This window comes from Rhinopithecus roxellana, chromosome 18, assembly GCF_007565055.1.
Source record: "Rhinopithecus roxellana isolate Shanxi Qingling chromosome 18, ASM756505v1, whole genome shotgun sequence".
NCBI lineage: Eukaryota > Metazoa > Chordata > Mammalia > Primates > Cercopithecidae > Rhinopithecus > Rhinopithecus roxellana.
Window position 1 is genome coordinate 56,626,123 of NC_044566.1, and position 27,494 is coordinate 56,653,616.

The 27,494-nt window shown below is 41.3% G+C and overlaps 1 protein-coding gene across 5 annotated transcripts in view; it reads left to right on the top strand.

Annotated features, from left to right (window-relative positions):
• Positions 1–27,494, top strand: part of DCLK1 (doublecortin like kinase 1) — a 359,929-nt gene that overhangs the window by 293,643 nt on the left and 38,792 nt on the right. For all 5 annotated transcript variants that reach the window (XM_030922322.1, XM_010383111.2, XM_030922321.1 and 2 more), the window contains 6 exons: positions 6,101–6,158; positions 6,655–6,774; positions 11,524–11,670; positions 24,093–24,226; positions 25,944–26,021; positions 26,716–26,812. In XM_030922322.1, coding sequence (XP_030778182.1) covers positions 6,101–6,158; positions 6,655–6,774; positions 11,524–11,670; positions 24,093–24,226; positions 25,944–26,021; positions 26,716–26,812 — 634 coding nt within the window. The remainder of the gene's footprint in view (positions 1–6,100; positions 6,159–6,654; positions 6,775–11,523; positions 11,671–24,092; positions 24,227–25,943; positions 26,022–26,715; positions 26,813–27,494) is intronic.

The following is a 27,494-nucleotide window of genomic DNA, read 5'->3' on the forward strand; positions in this document are numbered from 1 at the left end:
GGCTTAGCTGAGCCAAAATCACGTACTTTCCCTTTGGCCCTGTACAAATAAGACTAAATTAATTAGGGAAAGCCATTCCTATGGTAATGGATAGAAGCGTGCATGCAAATGCATGTGTGCTTCTATAATTTTATATTTCATTGATGCTTTTACTGATAGTAAATCTAGCTCTTTTTGGCTTTATTTCCACTGTAGCAGAAAACCCCATTTCTAGCAGACTGCCATGCCCCTGAGCTGTGGGGTGTCTGGTGATTTGCCAGCATCCGTCATCTGTTAAGTCTGACATGGTGGCATGTGCTGTTTCTCCTAGCTAGTCCTCGGATCGGGCTGGTGTCTTAGTCCAACAGGGCTGGTCTTCTCACAATAGAAATTTCCCATTTCTCCACCCAGAATCAATTTGTTTCTTTCTCACTTGGATTGCGTTCATTTTGCATGAGTTCCTATCTTGGGTCTCACTGTATGAAACTTCAGAACCTAAACACCAGATTGCTCCATGAAGTTAGTATTCAGCTCCCGTTGAACGAGGACATATGGCATGTGCCCTCTCTCCCCAGAGGTATCACAAAACATTCTTCTAATATTTTCCAGAGGTCCAAGAAAATAAAAAGCGAGCTAAGAATGTTGTGAATGGCACACATTGCTTGTGGGTACATTCTGCTGTGTTTGGAAGGATGAATATGTATTACCAAGGGTGACTATGCCCCTCCTCTGCTAATCATATCCTGTCACAGGCAAGATTTATCTACAACAATGGACACAGTAACGATGTCTTTCTGTGGTCCTGTTCCAGCATAGTCTTTGGCAGCTAAGTCCATTTAGATTTCTGCCCATGTTCCAGGAGTAATTTCATGAGTGGTCTCTGGGGCATCCGGGACATGCTAAAGGAAGTTAGTGGACTGTGACTCCAGCTGGAAGAGACATGCTCTACTTTGAAGCTGTTTTGTGGAGCGTTTTGAGGCTCCATAGCAAACTCAAAAAGCAGGAAAGCACTAATGACCAGTCAGAGCACAAGTAGAGGGTGTGATGTGAGATGCCCTTCATCCCTAACTTTCCTGGCTCTGTGTGGACTAATGACCACACAAGCCAAGGGTAGGGGTGATATAGTCATGAGCAGGGAAGGTGCCCCTGGTGGCTCTTGGTCCTCTTCCCCACCTGCACCGCTGGAATTGCTTAGTGATATAGGCACCAGAGCTGAATTAAAATCCTTTCTGCGGATGCTTCTCTCTCTCCCTCTGGCACCTATAAACCTGAGGATGTGTGCAGCCAAGATGCTGGCTCTAGCAGTGAACATAAGCAGGCTCAAACCCACCAGAACAAGCTGAGACCTTCGGGTCACCAAAATGCATTGCTTCCTCCTAGAAAATCTTCAAAATTCGCAATAACCTCAACAAAGCAACTATGTGTCTATAGTTTGAAAGCGTTTCCGTCGGAACTGAGATTTGGAGGATGCCTTGTGCTGAAGCTTAGATCACTGCTCTTGGCTAGTGGATTACTGTTCTTCCTTCCTTCCTTCCTGAGGAGCCTCTGGCTCCTGACAGCCATGGGGCCCTTGTCAAATTCAAAATAAAATTCTACTTGGGAGCCGTCTGACAAGGCACTGTGGAATACCTCAGTTCTCTGCTCTTGGCAGTTATCTCTTTACGGAGGAGGCTGAGATTGGGCTTTGTTAGGATTACTTGGTAAACAAAGGGTGTGTTACTAACTCCTTTTTGCTGGTGTTGGGGGTGGTATTCCTGTCATTGTGCTAACTGCCACCATCCTCTGGAGTTTCCACAATATGTGCAGAGCACCTCCTAGTTCAGGCTCATGCTGGGCCCTTCTGGGGTTAGAGAGAGAGACAAGACACAGCCTCATACAGAGAACTTTACCCACAAACAAGGATTGCCATGAAATTCAATGAATGCTATGGGAGAGGACTGCTCGGGAGCTGCCTTTCCTTCTCCATACACTCTTTTTTTAAATCCTTCAAAACACAGTAAATAACAGCAACAAGAGAAACCATGTTAGCTCAGAACATCCCAATCTTTGCTAGCCATTTCCACACCACCACCTTTTTTTGAGACAGGGTCTTGCTGTGTTACCCAGGCTGGAGCGCAGTGGCAAGATCATATAGCTCATTGCAGTCTCAAAGTTCTGAGCTCAAGTGATCCATTCTCCTGCCTTGGCTTCCCGAATAGCCAGGAGTATAGGTGCACACCACCATGCCTGGCTAATTTTTGTGTTTTTATTTTTTGTAGATGGGTCTCACTATGGTGGCCCAGGCTGGTCTCAAACTCTTGATCTCAAGTGATCCTCCTGCCTCAGCCTCTCAAAGTGCTGGGATGACAGGTGTAACCACCGTGCCTGGCCCATTTCTTTTTTTGACAAGCATTCTGTTACACTCTCTGGGTGAGGGGTGCAGTGGGCAGAAGACTGGCCTGAGTTGAGAATCACTAAGTTAAACAAGACAGCTGTCTCCAAACCATTTTTTGCACAAACACCAAAAGTTGGATTTATTTGAAGTTTGTAAAATTTGAAAATTTCCCTCTAGTAGTTTGGGTTCTAACCTTGGGTCACATTTAATAAGAAGGCAGCCTTACAAATTGATTTCCCATAGTCAAGGAGGAAGACAAAGTTTTCTGTTGCTGCTGTTTTTGTTGTGGCAAAGAGGGTTCCGTAAAAGGTCAAGAACGTTATTTCAAAAACAAGCAAGTAAATGGCCTGTATTCCCCTCACCAGTAATCAATCAGGTCATCTAGGATTCTTCTCAGTACACTCAAATGTAGAATCCTTGAGAACAAGGATCAGGTCTTGTTCCCCTCTGAATCCACCAAAGAGCCCTGCATCCCACTGTTTGCTGAATAATTACACAGGCACAGCAGTCCTCAGAGTTCCAGGTATGTAGGAAGGCAAATTCGTTATATAAGATTCGATTTCTTGCCAAGTGTTTTCACTTAAAGCAGACACTTACATTCTTATTCTTATGACACACATTTAGTCCTAACACCTGTTTTCAGGCTCACTTTCTAGACTAGCTACTTTCCTGTAAACCTGTGCTTCTAGGAATTAATTTTTATTATGTGGCTTTTATTATGGATTTTATTATATGGCTTTATAGTTCGACCCTCAAGGAATCAAAAAAGAAAAGGTGCAACATTAATTTGGTGGGTCCTCTATGGAGCCCATTGTCCGCTGTGAAATGTGAGTAGACGTAATGGAAGGTTTAATCCTATTACAAAAGGTTCTGTAGTGGAAATCCACAAGGCGTTTGTTCCTAGTAAGCCCTAGGTTTGCTGCCCTCTTCCCCTCAGCTGTAGGCTCAGGACAGAACCTGCTTCCTTGGCCTGCTGGGAGCCAACACACCCTCTGGCTCACTAGGGATCCGGCTTCTTGTCTGACTGGCTGTAGAGGGGGTTCAGCCCTCCTGTGCTCTACACCAGCCCTGAGGATTGAGTGCTTTAAAATTACTCCTTCAAGGGAAAAGAGCAGCAAATGGCAAACAGGAGGAATCACCAAGCTAAGAAACCACTTTCTCTTCTGACCAGCACGGTCCTGTCCATCCATCTCCTTTGTGGAGGTGGTGAAGGGAACGGCAGCTTTTATTTTTCAGCCTCACAAACGTCCCTTCTTGCTCTCTGGCCCTGCCTGGGATTGCTGATGGTTATCCAGGCAGGCAGTGCAATGGTCTAGATTCCCTGCCATCCAATGGCACATGTTAAGCCACATAGGAAATTGCTCAAGTATTCCAACCTGAGATTTGCTTTATCATAATTTTTTAGTGATTTATGAAAAGCAGAATCCAGAAACACTTGGGTTTTTAGTTTTCCTCTTGATTAAGTATTTTCAAGTTTGCAGACAAACTCTACAGGAGCCTCTTAAGAAGCAGCTACTTAAAGGGACCCTGTGGTCTTATAGGATGTAGAGCTTCTACAGTGAAGAATCTCTTCACATGTGAATCATGTCACTTTCTCATTTTCTCATTTATGTTTGCCCTTACATTTTAAATTTCCCTGTCACCCAGGCTGGAGTGCAGTGGCATGATCTCGGCTCACTGCGGCCTTCACATCCTGGGCTCGAGCAATCTTCCTGCCTCAGCCTCCCAAGTAGCTGGGATTACAGGCATGCAACACCATGCCTGGCTAATTTTTGTACTTTTTTAGTAGAGTCAGAGTTTCACCATGTTTACCAGGTTGGTCTCGAACCCCTGACCTCAACTGATCTGCCCACCTGGGCCTCCCAAAGTGCTGGGATTACAGGCATGAGCCACTGCGCCCAGCCCACATTTTAAATTTCTAATGTTAAGTATTTTGGTTTACCTCTTCCTGCAGTGCCTTCTCCTCCTCTACCCCCCAGTCTTGCTGGTGGTCTGGTGTTTATGTGGGAACATCTAGCACACCAAGCCCTGCATTTAGCCACAGCCTGGCTCACACCCCATCATGGCCTCTCTGCCCAGCCATGGCTGATCCTTCAGCCATGATCTGAAGGATCAACAGAGACAGTGGTAGGGGCATCCTTGGGCTTCTAGTCCTTCTCCTTCCTGAGTGAAAGCTATGGGAATTCCTCTGGACAGCTGCATATCTGCAGGAGGGGAGCCTCGAAGCAAAGGGTTTACCTTCTACCGGCTGAACCCCAAAGCCTTCTAGTGAGGAAAAGAAGCTTCAAAGTCATTATCTTGTGATTTTATTCAGCAGATAGAATCATAATTCAGTGTTCACTGTTTTTTGAGGCTGGCACCATGAAAGGGACTGGAAATGTCATGGAAGAAGCATTTTTAGAAGTAAATGATGTGAAAAATTTCTAAAATGCCCTCAAAACACATTAATGACTGGCCTGTTGATTTGCTTAGAGGCAAATCATTTTCTTGCTATAACCATATAACTAGGAAATCTCATTTAATTCACCATACTGAAGATTTTAAAGCCCTGTTTTAAAAGCGTGTTCTTAATTAACCTCATTACTATTTGTGTCCATTGGATCCACAAAGTTGGCTCTAATGGATCCACAAAATTGACTTTTATCTATAGGTAAAAAGCTAGGCTCTCTCAATTTCACACCAGAAATAAAACAGCAATGCTTGTGAACTCGTAGTTTACTATGATTATGAAGTATGCATTGTGCCCTTTAATAATAGACGTGTTCTTGTGTTTGTCTCTACAGTATCTTAGCAATGTTAGCACAAATTAGGAAGCTGTTTAAAGGTAGCGATAGGACTAAATCCTTCCTCCTACACCTATCACAGAGGAGGGGCAGCATTGACTGTCCTATGCAGGGAGCAGGGGCCTCGAGAACTGAGAGTCTGATTTTAATGCTGCCATGTGGCTTTGGGGAGTGAGTGGATTCTCATTGTCACCTTCATTTTCTTTCAATGAAATGAGACACCCCATAAAAGGGCCCGGGGTCCCAGGAAGCTCTGAAATAGATTTTATCCCTTTCTTTACACCTTGACCATATCATCCATGAGTTCTCCAGCAGAACTCACACAGGCTCTCACACTGAACTGAGGTCTAAAGAGCGTGGACTGCTTTCTCTAGAGTCTTCAGTGTGATTGTGTGAACATTCAGAAAACAGTCACAGGTGCCCTGGGTGGATAGAGAACCTCAGGAGAGACTTGAGGCAATGGGAATGGCAGAAACTCATCTCTGCTTTAGGCTGCCACTACATCACTTCAGAGGGAAGGGGAGGGAAGAACAACCTGGAAGCAGGAGGAGCTAAGACGCAGTAGCAATACTAGTGTTTTGTTTTGTTTTGTTTTCAGAGCAGGAGTGGAAGTTTATTAAAAAGCTTTCCGACAGTAAGAAAAGGCAGGAAAGTACACTTAGAAGAGAGACAAGTGGGCAACTTGAGGAGCAAAGTGCCAGTGCTAGTGGTTTTATTACAAGTATGGCAACATAAACAGCCCAAGATTTCTCTATGCCAGCAGACTTACTGTCCTTACACTTGGTCAGTCCATCAACATTTACATATTTATTTGTTTAAAAAAAAAAAACAGAAAGGAAATCCTTTCACCAAATATTTACAACATGACACAAGATCTATGGGGTAGGAAATTGATCCCTGACAAAATAATTCAATAGATTTGAAGTTAAGTTTTATGTTAAAAACACAAACTTTCTCTTTGCAGATCGACTGCTAGAGAGTATGCTCTGAAAATTATCAAGAAAAGCAAATGTCGAGGCAAAGTATGTATAAAATTTGTTCTTATGAGATAGAGGGTTCAAGAGGTCAAAAGAAACACAAAGATCAGCTCCCAAAAAAACATAAGTTCACCCTAAGGGTTGAATTTTGCTGGAATAGAATGTTATACACTTACTAGAATATAACTTTATGTATATCCCTAGGATAAAAGTTATTTGGAATGATTATATATGATTTATCTTCCTTATCTTTTTGTTTGTTTACTCTCTTCCCTTCTTCATGTGATCTAAGTTTCATCTCATTCTTTGCTATGAAACTGTAGTTATCATGATAGGTTCTGAATTTATAAGCATTATGTAAGGACCTCCACATCAGTTGACAATTCTAGGCTATATGTGAATATCAGAATACAAGACAGGCTCATTACATTTTACCAAAATGCATCTCTCTTGACCCTTACATAGTATAGTTGTACTCATTGAGTTAGCTCTCCATATGTTTTGTGTGGAAGCTGATGAAGATAACTTTTCCTTTGAACAGGAGCACATGATCCAGAATGAAGTGTCTATTTTAAGAAGAGTGAAGCATCCCAATATTGTTCTTCTGATTGAGGAGATGGATGTGCCAACTGAACTGTATCTTGTCATGGAATTAGTAAAGGTGTGTATTTTGGAAAAAAAGTAAGCCTTTATTGATGGCACCGCGCTTGCCTATATTCTAGAGCTCTTTTCCTTATTTTCTCTCACCAATATTCAGGTTCCCATTTCTGGGTATTGGCCCAGTGATTAGGAATGTTCACAGGAGAACTGTACACAAGGACTCAAGTCCCAGCCTTGGCACAAAGAGGCCCATGACCTTGGGTCTACCTCTTTATGCCTCAGTTTCAGCATATGTAAAGTGAGAATACTAATAATACCTGCTTAATGGTGTTTTGTGGGGATGAAGAGATAGCTCCCACCAGTTTGTGTGACACACAAAGTATTAGGTACCAATACAGCTGTCATTGTTGTAATGGAAAATCATTCACTTTTCCATGAACTATATCCAAAGGTACCAGCCATCTTGTAAAAACAAGCTTTAAACTTTTAGTCACCAACATAATGGGAAAATAGCGCTGTCCTAATAATGATGTGAATAGCGCACTGACTTTCAGTGAATGTCGTCATCTCATCCTGTCACATAATATTACCTTTTTATTCTATGAAAACAGAGACTATGGGAATAGCCAATTGATGATGGTTGAATGGAGATGAAAAGTCTCTTACTCTCCTTCCATACATTTGACACTTTCAGGAATTAGAAGTTTTAAAAAATGTCATGCTTCATTTTCATGAAGCTGTTGTGTTCTCAAGTCTTTTCTAGTATATTCATCAAATTTAAGGTTTTTTTTTTTTTTTTTTTTTTTTTTTTTTTTTTTTTTTTTGAGACAGAGTCTCGCTCTGTCGCCCAGGCTGGAGTGCAGTGGTGCAATCTCGGCTCACTGCAAGCTCCACCTCCCGGGTTCACGCCATTCTCCTGCCTCAGCCCTCAGCCTCCCGAGTAGCAGGGACTACAGGCTCCTGCCACCACGCCCAGCTAATTTTTTTGTATTTTTAGTAGAGATGGGGTTTCACCGTGTTAGCCAGGATGGTCTGGATCTCCTGACCTCGTGATCCGCCCGCCTCCCAAAGTGCTGGGATTACAGACATGAGCCACAGCACCCGGCCGGAACTGAAGGTTTAAGTAATGTCTACCTTAGTTGGAGACTGTTGCACCGCCTTCTGCATCAGCTGTGAGCACCGCCAGGGGGCGCCTCAGGCTCCCAGGGCATGTTTGGAATCACTGCTGACTTGAATGTGAGGTTTTCTCTTAAAAATTCAAGACAAGGAAAGCATTTAGTAAGCTAATCTGTGATGATATGATCAATGTTCATTCTAGGGTCTTTAAGTTTTTGTTGTTCAGAGTTGTTTCACCTTAGACATATCGGCATTTTCTTTAACTTAGTGATTATTTGTATTTATAGCTGAAACCTATTTTTAGTCTACTTCAAATTAGGACTTGTTTCTTTCAAAGAATGGGAGCCTTTTTGTAGTAACAAGGTTATCGTCATGTTTGAGGCTGAGGGAGGTAAAAACATTAAACTGATAATCCAATAAAGAAAAGTCGGCCTGGCACGGTGGCTCACGCCTGTGATCCCAGCACTTTGGGAGGCCGAGGCAGGCAGATCACGAAGTCAAGAGATCCAGACTAGCCTGGCCAACGTGGTGAAACCCCGTCTCTACTAAAAATACAAAAAATTAGTCGGGCGTGGTGACGGGCGCCTGTAATCCCAGCTACTTGGGAGGCTGAGGCAGGAGAGTCTCTTGAACCCGGGAAGCAGAGGTTACAGTGAGCCGAGATTGCGCCATTGCGCTCCAACCTGGGCAAAAAGAGCGAAACTCTGTCTCAAAAAAAATAAGAAAAAGAAAAAGAAAAGATAAGTTGATTTCATTTGAATAAAGAAAAAATATGAAGATTTTCCTGTTGGTGCTTTATTATCAAATTATCTTTTTGCCAACATTGTAAATTATACTTTCCCTAGTACCAAGGAGACTTTTTCCAACAATGTTAATTTTTAGACTACCAACTTCAAGCCATTCTGTTGCCCTTCTGTGTGCTGTTAGAATTTGAATACCCCCCTGTTATTACTGCCTTACCCCCACTGTTGGCTGATTTTTGGAGTGCTGAGACTAAATGAAATTTCAAGATGGCAAAGGCTCAGGCACTCTGAATGGGGACTTTTGTAAGAAATCTTAGTCTGACTCTCAATCGTGTGCTTGGTTAGGTGACTATGTTAAGGTCCTCGTTACACTTAACTGCCTTTGTGAATTTTCTCTGCATCACCAAGATACCCTAAAAAGGCCATAGAAGGTCTCCGTAGCCCAGCACTGGGACTCTCAATTGTGCTGCAAGATCATACCCTTCGATTTAATCTCACCCAGAATGCCCTGTGGGCAGCTCGAGAAGCTTCCCAGGGAAGTGAAGGCCAGCCCCAGGCTTGACTTGAAAGACTCCCAGGACTTTTCCACTGAGACATGTGGGTGGGGTGTGCTTCTCAAACCCTCAGGGCCCAGTGATGTGCCAAAGAATGCCTGAAGCTCTTAGACAAACAAGGCTCCTGTTTCGGAAGGCAGTGGATCAGCATGAAATTCCATACTGATCAGGCGCAGGACTTTAGCCTTCTGCCTGCCAGAGGCGGTGCACATGCAGGCTGCCTATGTGTTCAGAGGAAGGCAGGCCTTGCGGAGGAACTGGGCCTGCAGCTGGGCCCTGAGAGAGCAACGGGAATTAGAAAACTGAAGGGGAGGAGACAGGACACTTCAGGAAGGGGGCTCTCAGGAGGACAGGCTTGAGGACAGAGATCTTGGCCTGTTCGGATGGCTAGGGAAGAAATATCCTGGAGCATGAGGGTCACTGTTTTTTTTTTTTTTTTTTTTTTTTTTGGCAAGAGAGGAAATTAAACAGGGTGGAATGAAGGTTGGGGCAGAACATAGAAAGCCTCCTCCTTTCGGCTGTGGGAAAAGAATGGTGATTTCTTGAAGAAAGAAAGAAAATAGTGACATAATGTGTGGGAAGGTAGCAGTCGGTGTGCAGGATGCTTTGGATAAAGAACTCACGGAGGGAAGCAGAGCGGATTGTGAGACCGCATGACAACAACCCAGGGATGAGGCAACAGAAGCGTTTGGCAGAGTAGGAAGGCCCAGATGGCTGCGAAGGAAAAACGTGTCCAAGAGAGGACCGATAAGACCTGTTGACTGCGTTGTTGAGGACAAAGAAGAAAGGAGCCAGATGCACGCCTGTAATCCCAGCACTTTTGGGGGGCCAAGGCAGGAGGATCACTTGAGGTCAGGAGTTGGAGACCGGCCTGGGCAACAAAGCGAAGCCCCATCTCTACAAAAAATAATAATAATAATCATTAGCCGGGCATGATGGCCTGCTCCTGTGGTTCCAGCTACTCTGGAGGCTGAGACAGGAGGATCACTTGAGTCCAGGAATCTGAGTGCAGTGAGCCATGATTGTGTCACTGCACTCCAAAGCAAGACTTTGTCCCTTATAAAAAGGGACATTACAAGATGCCAGGAGCCCAGGTAACTGGGACTGGTGGAATCTTTGCAGGGTCTCCATATACAGCCACACATGCCCTGTGGTGGAACTCCAGGGTGCTGTTCACATAGAGCACGGTGACTGTCCCACCTCCTCAAGTGGTACAGAGACAACCTGAAAACCTGTGTGTAGCAGCCTTACCTTTGAGAGAAGCAGAAAGTTGAAAAAACTATTCATTCTGAAAAAAAGAAAAGAAAAAAAAATCTGTGTGCTTAGCTTGAGAACCGTTGCAGCTTTGGGGATAGTGAGAGAAGCCTCCAGAGTGGAAACTATACAGGGGTGCAGAGGGCCCAGGCCCAAAAGGCAGATTTGAAAATCATCAGCCTACAGGGACTATCTTTTGCTTTAGCTATTTAAAAAGGAAAAACTGAGTTCCTTAGCACATCAGGTAACAGATGATCACAGTTGGTTATGGTGCGTAGCAGTTTGGTGCACTGTAGGCAAGAATGATGCACATACTGATAGTAAACCAGACCCCAATTCTCTGAAAGGGTTTTGAATAAATGGTACTTAGGTTGAAGCTTAAAAATCATTGCATTTTACCAAAAAGCAATATATTTTAAAAGGAACAAGGGAAACAAAAGTTCAGATGAATAACAGTCCTAGAAAACTTTCTTTGAGATTTCCCCCCTCTTCCTCCCTCTTTTATCTGGCTCATCTTTGAAATGACAGTTTCTAGTCCTTTTCTTTGTTCCTTACAAAGAAGCACAATATTGAAAAAGAAAACACTACACCCACTCCCAAAGAGCTAAATGTAGCGTATGAAGGGGATTGTGTGTGTGTGTGTGTGTGTGTGTGTGCGTGCGTTTTAATAATTTCACTAGGCAGTAGAACATTTTCAGTATGCAGTTTGCAGTATTACCTGTTCCTCACTGGAGGAGGTTAAGGATTACGAATTTGAACTCTGGCTGGCAGTCAATGTGAGGCAGGTAGCATGTGCCACTGGGATCTTCATGTGTCACAGGCCTCTGCCCTGGGGATCCAGCTGCATCTCCTCCTCCCCTAGCTGGGAGCTGTGGAAATGGCCTTGTGTCTGGTGGTGGAGAATCCTCACCCTGCCCCTGTCTTTGAGCTCTGGGGGAAATGCCGCTGGCTTTTGTAGTGGGTGGAGAAATCACCATTCAGCCTTCGGGCCTTCTTTGAGAGGGAAGTGGCAGGAAAAGCCCTTAGGAACCCAAAGATTCCACATCCATTCTTTCTGTCCTTTGTGGTTTGTGAGTGGCCTCAGCAGGTGACACCACTGGCCCATCTGTTAATGTGCTGCTCCACCTTCTGTTCTCTTCTCAGGGGGGAGATCTTTTTGATGCCATTACTTCCACTAACAAATACACTGAGAGGGACGCCAGTGGGATGCTGTACAACCTAGCCAGCGCCATCAAATACCTGCATAGCCTGAACATCGTCCACCGTGATATCAAGCCAGAGAACCTGCTGGTAAGAGGAATTCCACCTACAGGGCATCCTGAGTTCCAAGAACTCATCAATGAATATGAATATTTCTTTTTTCTTTTCTTTCTTTTTTAAAAAAAATTACCTGAAAGGTTAATTTCCAATTAGCCTTCAGAATCTAGTTGGAAACTAGCCTTTTAGGTTGATCTAGATGAGTTAATGCACCCTTAAAAACACCTGATTTGTTAGCAAATAAAAACCAGGCACAAGAATGGTAACTGAACTTATAAAGGGTAGGGCTGTATTGAATACCTCGGGCTAGGACAAGATAGTAACAAGTTACACAGACACAGATGTCATTTATCTCAGGCGCTTTTAGAAAGTTTTTACTTGCCAGTTGGGGCAACATAGTGAGACGCCCATCTCTACAAAAAAAGAAAAAATTTTTTAATTAGCCAGAGATTATTGTAGTGTGTGCCTGTAGTCCCAGCTTCTCAGGAGGCTGAGGTGGGAGGATCGCTTGAGGCCAGGAGGTCAAGGCTGCAGTGAGCTGTGGTCACACTACTGCACTCCAGCCTGGGTGACAGAGTGAGACCCTGTCTTGAAAGAAAGAGAGAGAGAAAAGGAAGAAAAGAAAAGAGAAAAGAAAAGGAAAAAGAAGTTTTTACTTGGGGAAAAAAAGGAAGCCCTTTTAGACTTTTTCTGAGTCTCCCAACTTTATAGCTCAATCATGTGATCCAAAACCTAAAAGAAAAAGAATTATAATGGGTTTTTAAGACTCTAGCCCCTTAGCATAAAAACAATTTCGAAAAAGACTAATTTTTAAAACCAAAGACATCCTTCCCCCTACTTTACACGATTTGATTTGCTTTTCATGTACTCCACATCCCTGTGGAAACCTTGAGAGATCTCCACAAAAGCAAATGGGGGTCCTTCCTTACCCAGTTATTAAGGGAAATGCAGAGGAAAAAGAGAAGAGGTAGAGACTAAGTATGCGGCACTTCACTGGGAAATATGGGAGTAATGTAAATGTTGCTGGCTCTTCAGGCTGGAATTTTAATGAAATACATTTCATTTCTATATACTGTGCATATATATATGTGTTTTCCCAATGATGCTAGTTCTTCTTTTACTTTCATTATCCACCCCTGAGCATCATGTATAATATATGACTTCTGTTACTTTGCCCATCTCTTCAGAAATCTGGGAAAAGAGGATTCTCTTTCTAAAGTAGTGTTTCTCCAGGGTGGTCTAAAGACTCCCTGAATCAGAATTATTCCCAGATGCCTGCTAAAAATGCAAATTCTGGGCCTGGATGCAGCCCTACCAAATCAGAATCTGGTGACTGAAGACAGCTACAGAAATCCACGTGGCAGCCAGCTCCCCCAGGTAACCTGCATACACACTCAAGTCTAAAAGCACGTGAGCCACCCAACTCCCATGACACAAATAAAAGCTAGTAAGATCTGCGATGACAGAGAACCATCTATGTACTTGGCCCTGTGCTAACGTCTTTATGGTCATTATCTCATTTCATCCTCGCAGCAACCATATAGGGTAAGTTCTATTACTATGTCATTTCATAGGTAAGGAACATGGGTACTTAGAAGTTAAATGACCTGCCCACAGTTGGAACAGTTCTTAAGTAGAAGAGTCAAGGTCTCAACCTAATTCCGACTTCCAGAGCCTTAGCTCTTATCACTACACTACAGTAAGCTCTGCGTTAAGGACAGGTACTGAGTACTTGCTGTGTCAGGTACTGTGCCAGGGAACAAGAGAGACACATGTCTTCGTGAAGTTGACACTGAAGCCAAAAAGATAGGCATTCAAGAAATAAATATGCGTAAATAAATAAATACGCAATTAGTTCATTGCAATTACGCTGGTAATCTTGTAGCTACTGGCTAATAAAAGGCAGCCGAGGTCAAGTGACTGAGCCCTGACTTAATTGCACCTTAAATTCCTCATCTCCACAGTAGCCTAAACATTCTCTTCTGCATAGTTGCCTCCATCAACTGCAGCAATTTTCTCTCATCTGCACTCATTTTTCCTGTGTCTTGAATTGTGTAGGATTGTCTCATGGGAACGGACTTACAACTGGGCCTTTGTTTAAAAACTTCTCTAAGCTCCCAAACTTCAGCGATGGAAAATTAAAGTTTCATTTCCTTTCCTTTTTGCTTTTCCTGCTCAGTTTTGTGTACCCATTGTTCACTTACTCTTCTCTGAAGTGTTATCCATTTCTGTAAATGCCATAAGTGATTACATAGGAGTGCACTTTTACTAAAATTACAATTTACGGGATACTTCTAACGTATTATGCTGATTCAAACATATTTTACTTTAAATTACCATAAAAGAAAAAAAGTTCTCTCCTTTCTTTTTCCTTTCTCTTCTAATTTAAGAAGCTGAACTATATAGAGAAGCAATTGCAGTCATTTATAATATAGGTTTAAAATATCTATATGAAAAACTAAAGAGATTTTATTATCCATTACGGTGATTTCTGACTGTAGGGATTAGGGGTTGGTGAATTTTGTAGGTATAAATCTATTACAGGATAAAATAGTTCAAATAAGTTGAGCAAAACTTAACACAACTTATTCTGTCCTGGTTTAACAAAACTAGGATGATGTCACTAATTGCACAGGAGATGACTGTTGATTTCACATTCAGTGGAGAGTTGTGGAAATAACGGAACTGTCACAGAAGGTAGACCCTCACACACCCAGGATTTATAGTCAGACGGACAAAAGTTCAAAACCAAGTGGTTCACTCTTCCACTGACTGGTCTTATGACCTTGAGGAAGGTGCCTCCTTCAAGCCTTCTTTAAGGGAATTTGATGAAATAAAGAGATAACACATAACTATTAATTTCCTTTTTAAAATTTCCCCTTTCTTTGTAATTAAAAGTGAAATTAAATTATTCCTAAAAATAAAACAGCCTAATGATAATGTTGAATGTAGTGAAAATCACTTTTTAACCCTTTTTTAAAATATTGCTTTAGAAATTTTACTATTCACCCATGCATGGATTTGCCACCTCATGGCAAAATGTAAAGCTATAGACTATTTTTGGAAAATGTTATAATAAAGTTAATGTAAAGATTTGGAATCCGTTTACTTATGATAGGGAAACTTACCAAATATATAAAAAGACTTCACAGCATACTTTGTTTTACTACTTTATTAAAAGGCTTATAAAACCCTTTTAAATTGTAAGACTGACAAGATTTCTGTTAGTTAAGTGTTAGATTAATATTTGTTATAACTAGCAAAGTATTTTTAATACATATCTAATTCAGCTATGGATTTCGTTGTATGCAGTATAATTGTGTATATAGAACTTTTAGCGTTTTTTTATTTTTAATTCTTATAGAACAGCATAAAAATGTAGCTTGGCCTTAAGGATCTATATTGATTGTATGAATGATTTATTTAACTCTAGTGTTTGATCAGGTTGAAGTATTTTGATGAGAAAATATGATTTGACTTTCAGGAAAGTTTCCAGCCACATTTTAGGTGAAAACTAGGTACTGACCCAACGAAAAATACCCCTTATTAATTTATTATTGTATTTAACTAAAGTTTTTCTACCTAAATTGATCATGCCCATGATTTTATATGGTTCTTGTTGCTTCACTTGTTGTCATGCCTGGTACTTAATAATTGTATGGACAGGTGGATGTCAAAGTGGATGAGCGGAATGAGTGAGTGAATGAGTGATACTTCTTTTTTTTTTTTTTTTTTGAGACGGAGTCTCGCTCTGTCACCCAGGCTGGAGTGCAGTGGCGCGATCTCAGCTCACTGCAAGCTCCGCCTCCCGGGTTCCGGCCATTCTCCCGCCTCAGCCTCCGAGTAGCTGGGACTACAGGCGCCCGCCACCTCGCCCGGCTAGTTTTTTGTATTTTTAGTAGAGACGGGGTTTCACCGTGTTAGCCAGGAGGGTCTCGATCTCCTGACCTCGTGATCCACCCGCCTCGGCCTCCCAAAGTGCTGTGATTACAGGCTTGAGCCACTGCGCCCGGCCTTTGAGTGATACTTCTTTAAACAGAGGACAGAGCCGCCTGGCAAGCCCAAAACATTCCCAACTGGCCTGTTAGACGGAGTTCTCACACTGGCCTCAGTATAAACTTCACTGAGCAGTGGGAGAAAACATGATGCTTCCCCAGAGGGGCTTAGGCATGGGACCACTGTGTATGTATGCGTGGATGTGTGTATGTGTATATGTATGTGTGTGTGTATGCCATGATAGTTGATGACTGAAGGAACTTTTTGCTTAATTTAAAAAAAAAAAAAAATTAATACCTTCAGTTTACACAAGTCACCACTAGATGGCAAGCTTGTACCCTCAGCAGCAAAAACCATCATTAGCAGCTTGTGTTTCTTCCAAGGACCTGGGCAGGTCTTTCAAAAATGTGTACACAGGTGCCTCCTCCTTATAAAAATTGAATCTTTACTAACAAAACTATAGCTCACATCACTAGTTTTTATTAGGTTCCAGAACCAAGCATAGTCATTTTCTTCAAATATAAACATTCAAAAATCTTTTCCCTCCCAAAGTCCCCAAGAGCCTCTAGTAGAAAAACTGCCTCTCCTTGGATAGAAACTCTGTGTTCAAGTGTTTGTGCCTGCTCCCAGCTGCCCATCAAAATGACACGTGCAACTCATGGTCCTTGTTTTCACACAGTGGATTATATCTAGCAATAAGCTAGTCCTGTTCCACTAAAGTGACGATGACAGGTTGTGCTCCAGCTCTTCCTAGTTTTCAAGTCCATGCTCACAAGATAACATCTTTCCTTCACCTTAATCCCATGACTCTTAATTCCTCAAAGAAATCCATTTGGTGATGGGATAGCTAACTGCACTGTTGGACAAGATGAGTCCACAGAGAGAATGGGTCTAAGGTCATGGACAATAACACAGAACTTGAGCCCTCAGAGTGTATTGACTAATGGATTGGAGGTTACCCAAAGGAAGGGAGCCAGTGATCTTCTGTGAGTCTGGTGCCAATCCTGCCCTACTCATCAGTATCAGTGACTCCAAATGAAAATGAATTATACCAATGACAGAAGTGAGATCCAAAAATATTTTTGGCTCTATAAAGGTTCAAAATTGGTAAGAAGAAGTTAAACAAGAGATAAACATAAATCTCTAGAGACTAAGTTAGTTTTGGTGTAGTTGTGTTATTGGCAATTACAGAAACAATAATGGAATACTTGGCCTGACTGCAGGTCCAAAGGCTATTAGTTGACCTGGAGAAGGCTGTTCGTTCGGTGTGAATCTCAGTATGACAAGACTGCTAAAAATATTCATATGCCCTTAGACTTCTTTCCCTGAAAGAGTCAAGAGAGTCCTTGGCGCGGCTTACCATGTTACCCCTTATGGTAATAATGTGAACACATTCTGTCTGGGCCTGGGGTTGACCCAGAGAAGGGATGCACCACTTGAGGCATGGTGGTTCTCATCAAATATAGGAAAGGCTGCCACATGGAAGATGGGATAACTTTCTTGTACTGTATTGGACAGCACGGAACTAAAATTAAAGAGACGATATTAGTGGGCAAGAGATTTAGGGTTAACTTTAGAAAAAGTTTTTAATAATGTAATTTCTTTGAAATTTAAATGTCCTTTATTACTGGTAGCTTGTTGTCATTGTAAGTGTCCAGGCAGAAACTGAATGATCCTTTTTTGGGGGGAGGTGTTTAGAAAAAAATTCTAGTCTCTGAATCTGCATGGAAGTTGAGGGAAAATAGAAGACACAACATTTTCCTAAAGCATTATTTAGTACCCTAATTGGCCAGTTACTGTACTAAGTGTTTACTGGGGGCTCTTGTTCAAAGACCTGTGATTTCATCAAGGAGTTGAGGACAGGAAGGAAAAGATATTCCTTTAAGAAGACATTGATTTTCACCTTGTGTCACCTTGGTGGGTCTGTGTTTGTCTACTTCACTGCTCCTTTTTGCTGTCATTAAGAGATGACACTCATTTCTTTCTAAAACAACATAGCCTTATCAGACTAGCAAAAATTAAAAATAGCATACAATGATGGCAAAGTTAAGAGGATAACAGTTATCTCACATGTGTTGGTGGGAGAGTCACTTGACGGAACCTGTCAGAGACTCAATTTGGTAATATATAACCGAAACCTTCAATAACACGTGTGCCTCGTGACCAAGTAATTCTACTTCCAGAAATGTAACCTAAGAGGAAGAAACTGGATGTGTAGCTATCCAGAGGGATGTTCATGTCAGGGTTTTGCAGTATGGGGAAAAACAAAGACAACAAAACCCAAACAACATATATGGAGATAACTTATCTCAGGGCACTGATGAATTAAATAGTGGCACAATGGTGGTTAGACCACCAATAGTGTTAGGACATGCTGGTTAGACTCTTGGACTCAGACATATCTGAGTTTAAGTTCTAGCACTGCCACTTATTTGCTGTGTAACATTGGGTAAATTACTTTACATCTTCGAATCTCAATTTCCTCATCTGCAAAATATGAGTAAAAGTGCTAGATTAATAGGGCTGTGGTGAAGATCAAATGGGCCAAAATGCACATGAAGTCTTCATCACAATACCTGGTATGTCCTGTGTGTGCAATAAATGACAGTGGTAATAGTAGCTGTTGGGATTACTAATATGGTGCATCCATATAATGGAATATCCAGCAGCCACTGAGAGTAATTGTATAGATATATGCGATTCACTTCAGAAAAACATTCAGGATATGTTGTTCAATGGAAAAAGAAGGATAGGAAAGAGAGAAAAAAAGCCCTGGAAGTCCATGTCCCAAAATCTGAACAGCGTTTGTTTATGAGTGTCAAGATTATGGGTGAGTTTAGTTCCTTTTCCTCTATAATGATCATTTTCCTACTATGATATATTGGATAATAATTGTGTGACAGAAATGTAATAACATTTTTTAAAATTGCAATGGCATTGAGTTCCCACAGTTTTGGCAAAATCCTGGGATGTATAATTCCTAACAGAATCTGGAATGTGCATGTTTTGTGTATCTCGCTGCAGCTGCATAAAACTCCTTTTAAGATAGTTTCATGACTATTTTCAATTGAGGGTGAGAATCAGGTTTCCTGGCGTTTCCGTTCACTTCTCTGTCTTCCCAGATATCTCCAGTGTAATATCGAAGACCAATTTTACTTTTTCCTTCTCTTCTGAATTTTACCTCTCTTCTGAATTACTCCTTTCTGACATCTGCGCAACATTCATTGTTTTTATTATTTCATTTAATTTTTGATTTCATAAATATTTTACATGTAGCTATAGCATTCTTTTATTATGTTTTTCCAGGAAATTTAATTCAAAAGTACGTGGGCCATAATTCTACAAAATGACTACCTGCTTAAATGTTGTTATATTTCATTTCTTAGAGGTTAAAGATTTAAATTTAATCCATTTTCCTCAGAAAGCATCATAAAGGCCATATACCGTAGCTGAAGGAAAATCAATGTCTTCTTAAAGGGATACCATGTATGTTAAAAAGTAAATTGACCCTTTTTCATGGCTTTGTCAATTTCATGCCACTTTTGTTCAATTCTATTTGGTGAAATAATTTTTAGTACCTACTGAGCTCCTCTGTAAAATAGCTTTCAGTGGTTACTAATAATTCATTAGCCAATGTTTCATCAGGGTTACCCTTGGATTCATGGAAACATTGAGAATTATGTTTGTTCCAACACATCTGTTATATTAGTCAGCTTTTAGTGCCATATGATGGGAATCTCAGAAACCTTTTGACTGGGTTCAGGTTATCTGTGAGTTTTCATATGATTTTATGATCACCGGCTGCATTTTATGACTATATATTAAATGTTTTATTTTTTCAAATAACTTTTCCAAATGGTCTCAGTTTCCCATCCAAGGGAAATCAAGCATATGCCTAAAGATCTACTGTTCGGTAAGTTGCAGCTAATGCAAAACCCCAAATAAACAAAAAAAAATAAAAAATAAAAAATAAAACCCTTCTTCAAAAACAATCCTGTGCAAAATACCAGTGTGCCCCAAAATCTACATACCTGACCTTTCGTTATATCCGTTCTTGGTTGGTTATGCCTTCAGCTTTTAATTGGAACCTTTTTCATAATTGTTGCCATTTAACACATTTAGTCTGTCAAATCGTAGGATGTCTTTATAGTCATATAATAAACCCTAGAGAACAACTTCTCTGACTGTAGCCATCTGCAATGATCACAAGAGTAGCTTACAAAATACTGACAGTCTTTATGGTAATAGGATACATATGGCAGCCCACAATTATGTGTAGCTGCATTCAATTAGTGTTGTACAATTACACAGTTTTATTGCTTAGTTAAAACGGTGAAAGCACTACATACTGGGTGATTTGCACTAATCCCTGTCCCTTTAATAGCCCTTCAGTGTTTAAAATGCGGGGTAACATCTATAGCACTTAAAGGACCAGGGATGAACATTAAATCATACCTCATGTTGTGAATACTCCTTGACTGACAATTAATGTACTCCGCTTCACGTGTGGGTCACGTTTTATAGAGGCTTTAAAATACAGTTATGGCAAAAAGTTTTTTTTTTTTTTTTTTTTTGAGACGGAGTCTCGCTCTGTCGCCCAGGCTGGAGTGCAGTGGCCAGATCTCAGCTCACTGCAAGCTCCGCCTCCCGGGTTCCCGCCATTCTCCTGCCTCAGCCTCCCGAGTAGCTGGGACTACAGGCGCCCGCCACCACGCCCGGCTAGTTTTTTTTTGTATTTTTAGTAGAGACGGGGTTTCACCATGTTAGCCAGGATGGTCTCGATCTCCTGACCTCGTGATCCGCCCGTCTCGGCCTCCCAAAGTGCTGGGATTACAGGCTTGAGCCACTGCGCCCGGCCGGCAAAAAGTTCTTACACCAGAGCTCCACTAGCTGGACCAGCCTGTCCAAGCCTGCGCTTGCAGCCTGCTCATGCCCTTTCTGAAAGATGGTCAGAATAAGGAGGAACGCCAAGTAACAAGTCAATCCAGAGAGTAGTCTAAGCCAAGGATTTGGCATTTTCAATGTGAACGTGTTAGAAGCCTTTCTGATTTCTAACTTTTAATTAAAACTTTAGTTCAAAGTGAATTTATGGCTGCCATTTGGAATAATACTTTCTGGAGATGGTTTTGTGAGGATATGTGTGTATGCACGGTGGGCTTTAAATGGATGTATTTAGCAATCTGTGATTTTTAAACAAAGGTTTAATTACATTTTCAAATGGCCTCAGTCATGCCCCTCTGTAACTGGCTTGGTAAGAGATAAGGGTGCACGTAGCTTAGGCTGCAGCAGGTGCTAATGAAGAGCTCCAGTTCTGAGAGGGCTTCTGAAACCATTGAGGGAAGGGCTCTCCCACTGGAGAAGAAACACTGAAGTATATTCTTCTCCATCCTTCTCCCAAAGTGTTGACAGAGAAAAAACCAGAGTGACCTTGTTTCCTGCCCTGCCTGACAGTAAGTTAAACAGAATTCCAAACTAGAGGACTGGACATTTATTCACCTGCAAAAACATTTTGTTGCAGCATTTCAAATGTACTTGTGTCTAGATATGGTTTCAATTACTTGGAATTGGCCTTTGTCTTTATACTCTCATTTTCTCTCCTAAGCATCCCTTGAACCTCTTTATGTTCACGAAAATCCTACTATGTGGTTTTTAAAGCAAAAAAAAAAAAAAAAAAAAAAAAAGTGGGGGGCATTGTGCAAGTGATTAAAAGACAGCTGTACAGGGAATAAAAAGAACATCACAATTATGGTTCAATGTATTTTAATGGTTTTGGTTTTTGTAGGCCTATATTACTTTTAATAATACTTTTTTATTAGTACTCATTTATTTTAAGGAAGATTTTTAGTGATTTTTTTCTTAGTTATTGAAACTTTGAACTATATTGTTCATTCATATTAAATATAATTGGTCTATGGCTTTATGTTAGATGGAATTTCTTTTAAAATGTAGATGTTCGAAAAGAAAACTTTTCCTACATGTAGGAGAAGTACAAGGTCATATTTAGAACTAAAATGGGACTTATGATTGAATCCACCAACATCTGCTTTTGTCAAACTTTTGAATATAGTTATGTGGTATAGACACTGTGTTTAAGAAAAAAGCTACAAAATTCCTGCATCAAGGGGGTAGAATAAATCATAATCTTCATCACCTCACAAAGCACACTGAATGAATGTTTAGACCTAGCAGAACATCAAAGCAAGAGATTATTTTGCATTTTAGAAAGGTGATTGTTAACAACATGGAATTAAGGAAGTAAACAATTCTGCTCTGCCTCGGAAATCAACTAGACCATCTACTAGATGTTTCCATCTCAGATTTCTTTTCATGAAAAACATTTGCTTGTCATTGGATGACCAGAATGGCTGACATGGTAAGACTACAACTTAGGGTTTTGTTTTGTTTTTTTTTTTTTTTTTTTTGCCTAAGAACAGTTAGGCTGGGGCCGACGTTGTGTTTTGCAGCTGTGATGCCTCAAAGTTTTTAACTTAACTCTAAGTGACCAAGGCTGGACAGCTGCTTCCTTAACTAAGGAAGAAAATGTCCATCCCAGATGACAGCTGGACAAAGCCACATCTGTGAGGGACATATGGCTGTTTTTGCCCTAACAACCCAAGCACAGGTGACCTCACAAGCCTTCAGATACCTGCCAGAGGGCAGCCCAAACTCGATCCTGATCAACAGCTCCTGGGAATAAGACTCCATGCTATGAGTATGGAGAAAATGTAAAAGAATATTTTTGCTCAGAAAAGACACGGTCTCTCCAGATAGGAGGATTTGACTGCCTGCTTCTGCCAAAACTGTTGGATCCAAATGATCATTGCTGATATTGCAGCTTAGCTGGCCAAACATCCGCACTTTATGTTGCAGTGAAATGCAAAGTTAATCTGCTTTTTCCAAAGGAAGGCAGACATGGCGTGTGAACAGTAGCGGTGCCCCTGATGTGTGGAGATGTGCCTTGCTGTGCAAGAGATTCAGACTACCGCAGCAAGTAACAGATGATCACAGAGTGAGAACAGGAGAATATGCAAGCCTCTGCTTGCTGGATCAAGTATTTGGATGTACATGGAAAACGTGGCTGCTTCTGAGGCATCTCCGAAAGATTGCCCTTGCTGGAATTACTAGACTTTTACTGTGGTTTTCTTTTCTTAATCTTATTCATTCCAACAGAAGGCACTGAATTAGGATTCTGAATGCCCTTTCATCTTTTCTTTGAAATAAAATAAGTTATTTGGGATACTTTTTAGAGCAGCTCCATTTGTTTTGATCATGGCTGGAATTAAAGGAGTATAAATACTTGCCTACAGTCACACGCATCCTTTTCTTGATTTGTTGGGTGAAGGAGAGAAGATTTTTACTGCCTTAATAAGGGAAACCTGGACAGGATGCTGACTCTGCACCTGATAAATCTTTCCAAATTGCCACAGGTGAAATGAAATGTTAATATCTCTTTCAATTATTAATTTAAGAAATGTAAACAGATCATGTTGAAAATACGGGGCACTGAAAATAAAGTATTTTTCTATAAGTATAGTTTTTTTGTATTCAGTTACTAAAGAATTGAATTTTTAAAGTTTCTTTTTTTTTTTTCCAGACAGAGTTTTGCTCTTGTTGCCCAAGCTGGAGTGCAATGGCTTGATCTCAGCTCACTGCAACCTCCGCCTCCCGGGTTCAAGCGATTCTCTTGCCTCAGCCTCCCGAGTAGCTGAGATTACAGGTGCCCGCCACCACACCCAGCTAATTTTTGTATTTTTAGTAGAGGCAGGGTTTCACCATGTTGGCCAGTCTGGTCTTGAACTCCTGACCTCAGGTGATCCACCCGCCTTGGCCTCCCAAAGTGTTGGGATTACAGGCGTGAGCCACCGCGCCCCGCAAGTTTTCTTAATATATTGAAACAAAGAGATTATTTTCATAAATCGAAGACACTGCACTAGTGACTTTCTATACTTCATTTTATTATGCAAATCAGTTTTAATTATAGACAATATCAAATACAGATAAACAAAAGGATTAAGAAAACCTACAATCCTACCACCAAGAGACAGATACAGCCACACTGTGTTCTTTCAGACTTTTTCTTTTTTTCTTGTATGTACTTTTTTTTTCTTTAATGGATGTTTTATAAAAACCAATCTGAAAACTACTCTGTTCATTTCCCAAACATAATTCAATAACTATAAACTCATATCGCCATTTTAAGGTCATGTAACCTTTTGTTGTATGAATGTACTATAATTTATTTAATCAGTTTCCATTTGCTAGGTGTCCACCATGTTTCCAGTTTTGCAGTAATCTAAAGGAAGTAAGATATGTTGTATGTATATCCATTCTTGCATAATTGCCTAATTTATTTTTTACCTTCTATACATTAAATTTAAACACAGTGTTCCTCATTTCTTCAAGAAATTACTTTTGAGCTCTTGGTTTTCAGACAATTGTGCTTTTTACCTTTGTTTTAGGTGTATGAGCACCAAGATGGCAGCAAATCACTGAAGCTGGGTGACTTCGGACTAGCCACCATTGTAGATGGCCCCCTGTACACAGTCTGTGGCACCCCCACATACGTGGCTCCAGAAATCATTGCGGAGACTGGGTATATGCTTCTCTTGTGTTTAAGTGCTGTGCTTGCAAAAGAACTAGCCGGCTTCAAGAACAGGAAAAATAGTTCTGCTGTGCCCTACCAGACATAATTAGCTATCAGGTTTCTTTCACTCTTTTTAAAATTTATTTTATTCTTTAACATTTACAGTGGGAGCCGTTTGCTCTGTTTTCCCGATCTGTTTTGTCAATTACTGCAATCTTACGGCTTCCATTTGGTCTTTGTTAAAGGTAGAACAGAAGTTATTAACCCCAGAGTAAAAAATGTTCAGACTAACAGAAACACATAGCGATGGTAATTAACTCTCATTTGGAGATAAAAGAAACAGACACTGCCGTGTGCAGTGATTACAGTCTCCTGCGGTTATTTCTCTCCGCTGCCCTTATCCTCCAGTCCAGGTCCCATTTGGGACCTCTTGGGGATCCATTGATTTTCTGTGGAGTATAAACACCCTTAGGCATCAGGGACCATTGGGAATTTCCTGGTTTCTGTGTGCAGAATCAGATGAATGTGGGGAGAAGGGCAGGGTAGCCTTTTCCTTACTGGGCCCCACAATATGCCAGGCCTGAAGCTCCTTTACTTCTTACTCTTCCAGTAGATGGTACGATTCCCATTTTGCATTTCAATAAATTGATACTCTAATGGGTTAGATACCGTGTAAGCTCATGATTAGTTTTAGTGGCTGAGTCAGGATTTGAACTCAGGTCAGCCTGAGTCAAAGACTCCTTTGGTAAGAAGCCCTATTTCTTACCAGACTCTGAGGTGTCATCCTTGAGCAGAAGGAATAGGGAGGTGGGGCGCCCAGGGGAGGCAGCCCTACTTTTTCTTCTCGTTAGCAGTTTCAGTCCACAGCTGCGACTCTAGGTGGCGCTCTCCCCTGTTACCAGTTGGAGATAGTTTTTTGGGATTTTGTTTTGGTTTTTGGTTGTACCATAGACCACAAGGGCAGAAAAACCAAATAGATGAGAAGGGAATCCCAACAGGGAAATTCCTGAGGTGAGATATGAGGGAGTGAGGACTTTGCTACTTGGCAAATTTGAATGAGGTGGGAGCCCACATCCATAGCCTTGTCTGACCTCCCTCAGGTGGGGCTGCCTGGGGCACAGCCACACTTTCTACTGGGACATACTCTGCCTGCTGCTGGGAGGAAGTGGTGGGTCTTGAAGACCGTAGTGGAGACCAGCTCTGACACTAACTGTGTGATCTTCAGCAAAATTACTCACTCGTCTGAACCTGTTTTCTCTTCTGTGCAATAAAAAATACTTGCCTTGTCCAACCTACAGAGTTGCTAGGAAAACAAAGTACGATCATGTATGTCAGTGCTCTATAAATTGGAAGACTTTCTAGAAATAATTATTATTCCTAAAGTGAGGGAGTTAATCTCAAGGGTGCATCCTTATCTCAGAATTGCTGTTACTATAATAAACCTTTTTGCTGACACTCTTCATTTATTGATATTTACATATAAGTCCATTCATGCCTTCCTTTGATTTTTTATTCCTGCACCTTGGTCTTTTTTTAAATTCTTATTTTTTAAACTTTTTTCTTGAACTCTGTTTAAGTGGTGGGTTTTAGTTTAGTGTTTGTTGTTGGGATTGTTATTTTGTTTGGTTTTATTTTTGGCTTGGAGGAGGAAAGTCATTGATTTTACCAAGCTGCATAATTTGTCCACGCCTGACTCTCCTAACTCTAACATCCCTTATTTTTCCAGATACGGCCTCAAGGTGGACATCTGGGCAGCTGGTGTAATCACTTATATCCTGCTGTGTGGTTTCCCTCCATTCCGTGGGTATGGGCAACCATCTTTTATTCAACGCCGACAAAGCATTTCTCTATTCTCCGAATGATCCATTAGCCCTTCTTGCACAAAGGAGCCTGAGGCAGGAAAAGAGCACAAGAACTTTACTTGCAATCCCTGTTATTTTTTCCCTGTTACGTCGTGCATGCTAATTTGTATGCCTTCCATATTTCTTCCCCATATCATTAAAAACTCATTCTTTCTTTCTTTTTTTTTTTCTTTGGTTTTGAGACAGTTTCTCTTTTGCTCAGTCTGGAGTGCAGTGGCACAGTCTCAGCTCACTGCAACCTCCGCCTCCTGGGTTCAAGCAGTTCTCCTGCCTCAGCCTCCTGATTAGCTGGAATCACAGGCACATGCCACCACACCCAGTTACTTTTTGTATTTTTAGTGGAGGTGGGGTTTCACCATGTTGGCCAGGCTGGTCTTTAACTCCTGACCTCAAGTGATCCACCTGCCTCGGCCTCCCGAAATGCTGGGAATACAGGTGTGAGGTGCCACACCTGGCCCAAAAACTCTTTCTTAATTTACCAAAGCAGTTCCACATTGACATTTTTCAATTGTTTAAAAATACACATTTTTACACATTTATGGGGGAAAGCAAGGGCTCCAGCGCCTAAGACTGAAAAGACGTACACTGAGTTGATATCTTAGTGCTGTTTTTCCTTGTTGTCGTTCACCTAAACAGAAGTGGTGATGACCAGGAAGTGCTTTTTGATCAGATTTTGATGGGGCAAGTGGACTTTCCTTCTCCATACTGGGATAATGTTTCCGATTCTGCAAAGGTAGGTTTCCAGTGCCTTCCTCTTCCCTATATCATACTGTGTGTCTTCACAGAATTATTTATTCCAAATCATTGTGTGCAAAGAAACTAATGACATCATAAGTATGTTTCTTGTACACATTGTAGTTGTAATTGCTACATTTTCCGAGATCTTACAGTCATCAAGTCATCTGTCCCCAGACATCCCAACAAGTACTTATCAAGCGTCTCCATCTGCTGCCTCCATCTCTCTCAGGGGCCATTCCAGTGACATTGCTGTAGCCTCTTGCTGTGCCCTACCCTTGCCAGGCTTGAGCCCAGCTCAGATTTCTATATGGCCTATGGTTTCACCTCTCTCAGCTCTTGACTTACTGACTTAATTTCTCAGTGAAGCCTTCCCAGACCATCCTGGTTCCAACTGCATCTCTTAAACCTTATCTGACTTGCTATATCCTACTTGTCTGTTTTATTTTTCTTCAGAACACTTACACCTGTGTGTCCATCTGGTATACCATCTAACTACCTATCTCTCTACCCAAAAAAGATAGATATAAATAGGTAGGCATATCTTCTTTATCTAGTCAATTTCCACACTCTCCAGTAGAATGCAAATTCTGTGAAGGCAGGGATTTTTATCTATTTTGTCCATTGCTGTACCATCACTGCCTAAAGTAGGACCAGTATACTAGTGCTCAATATATATT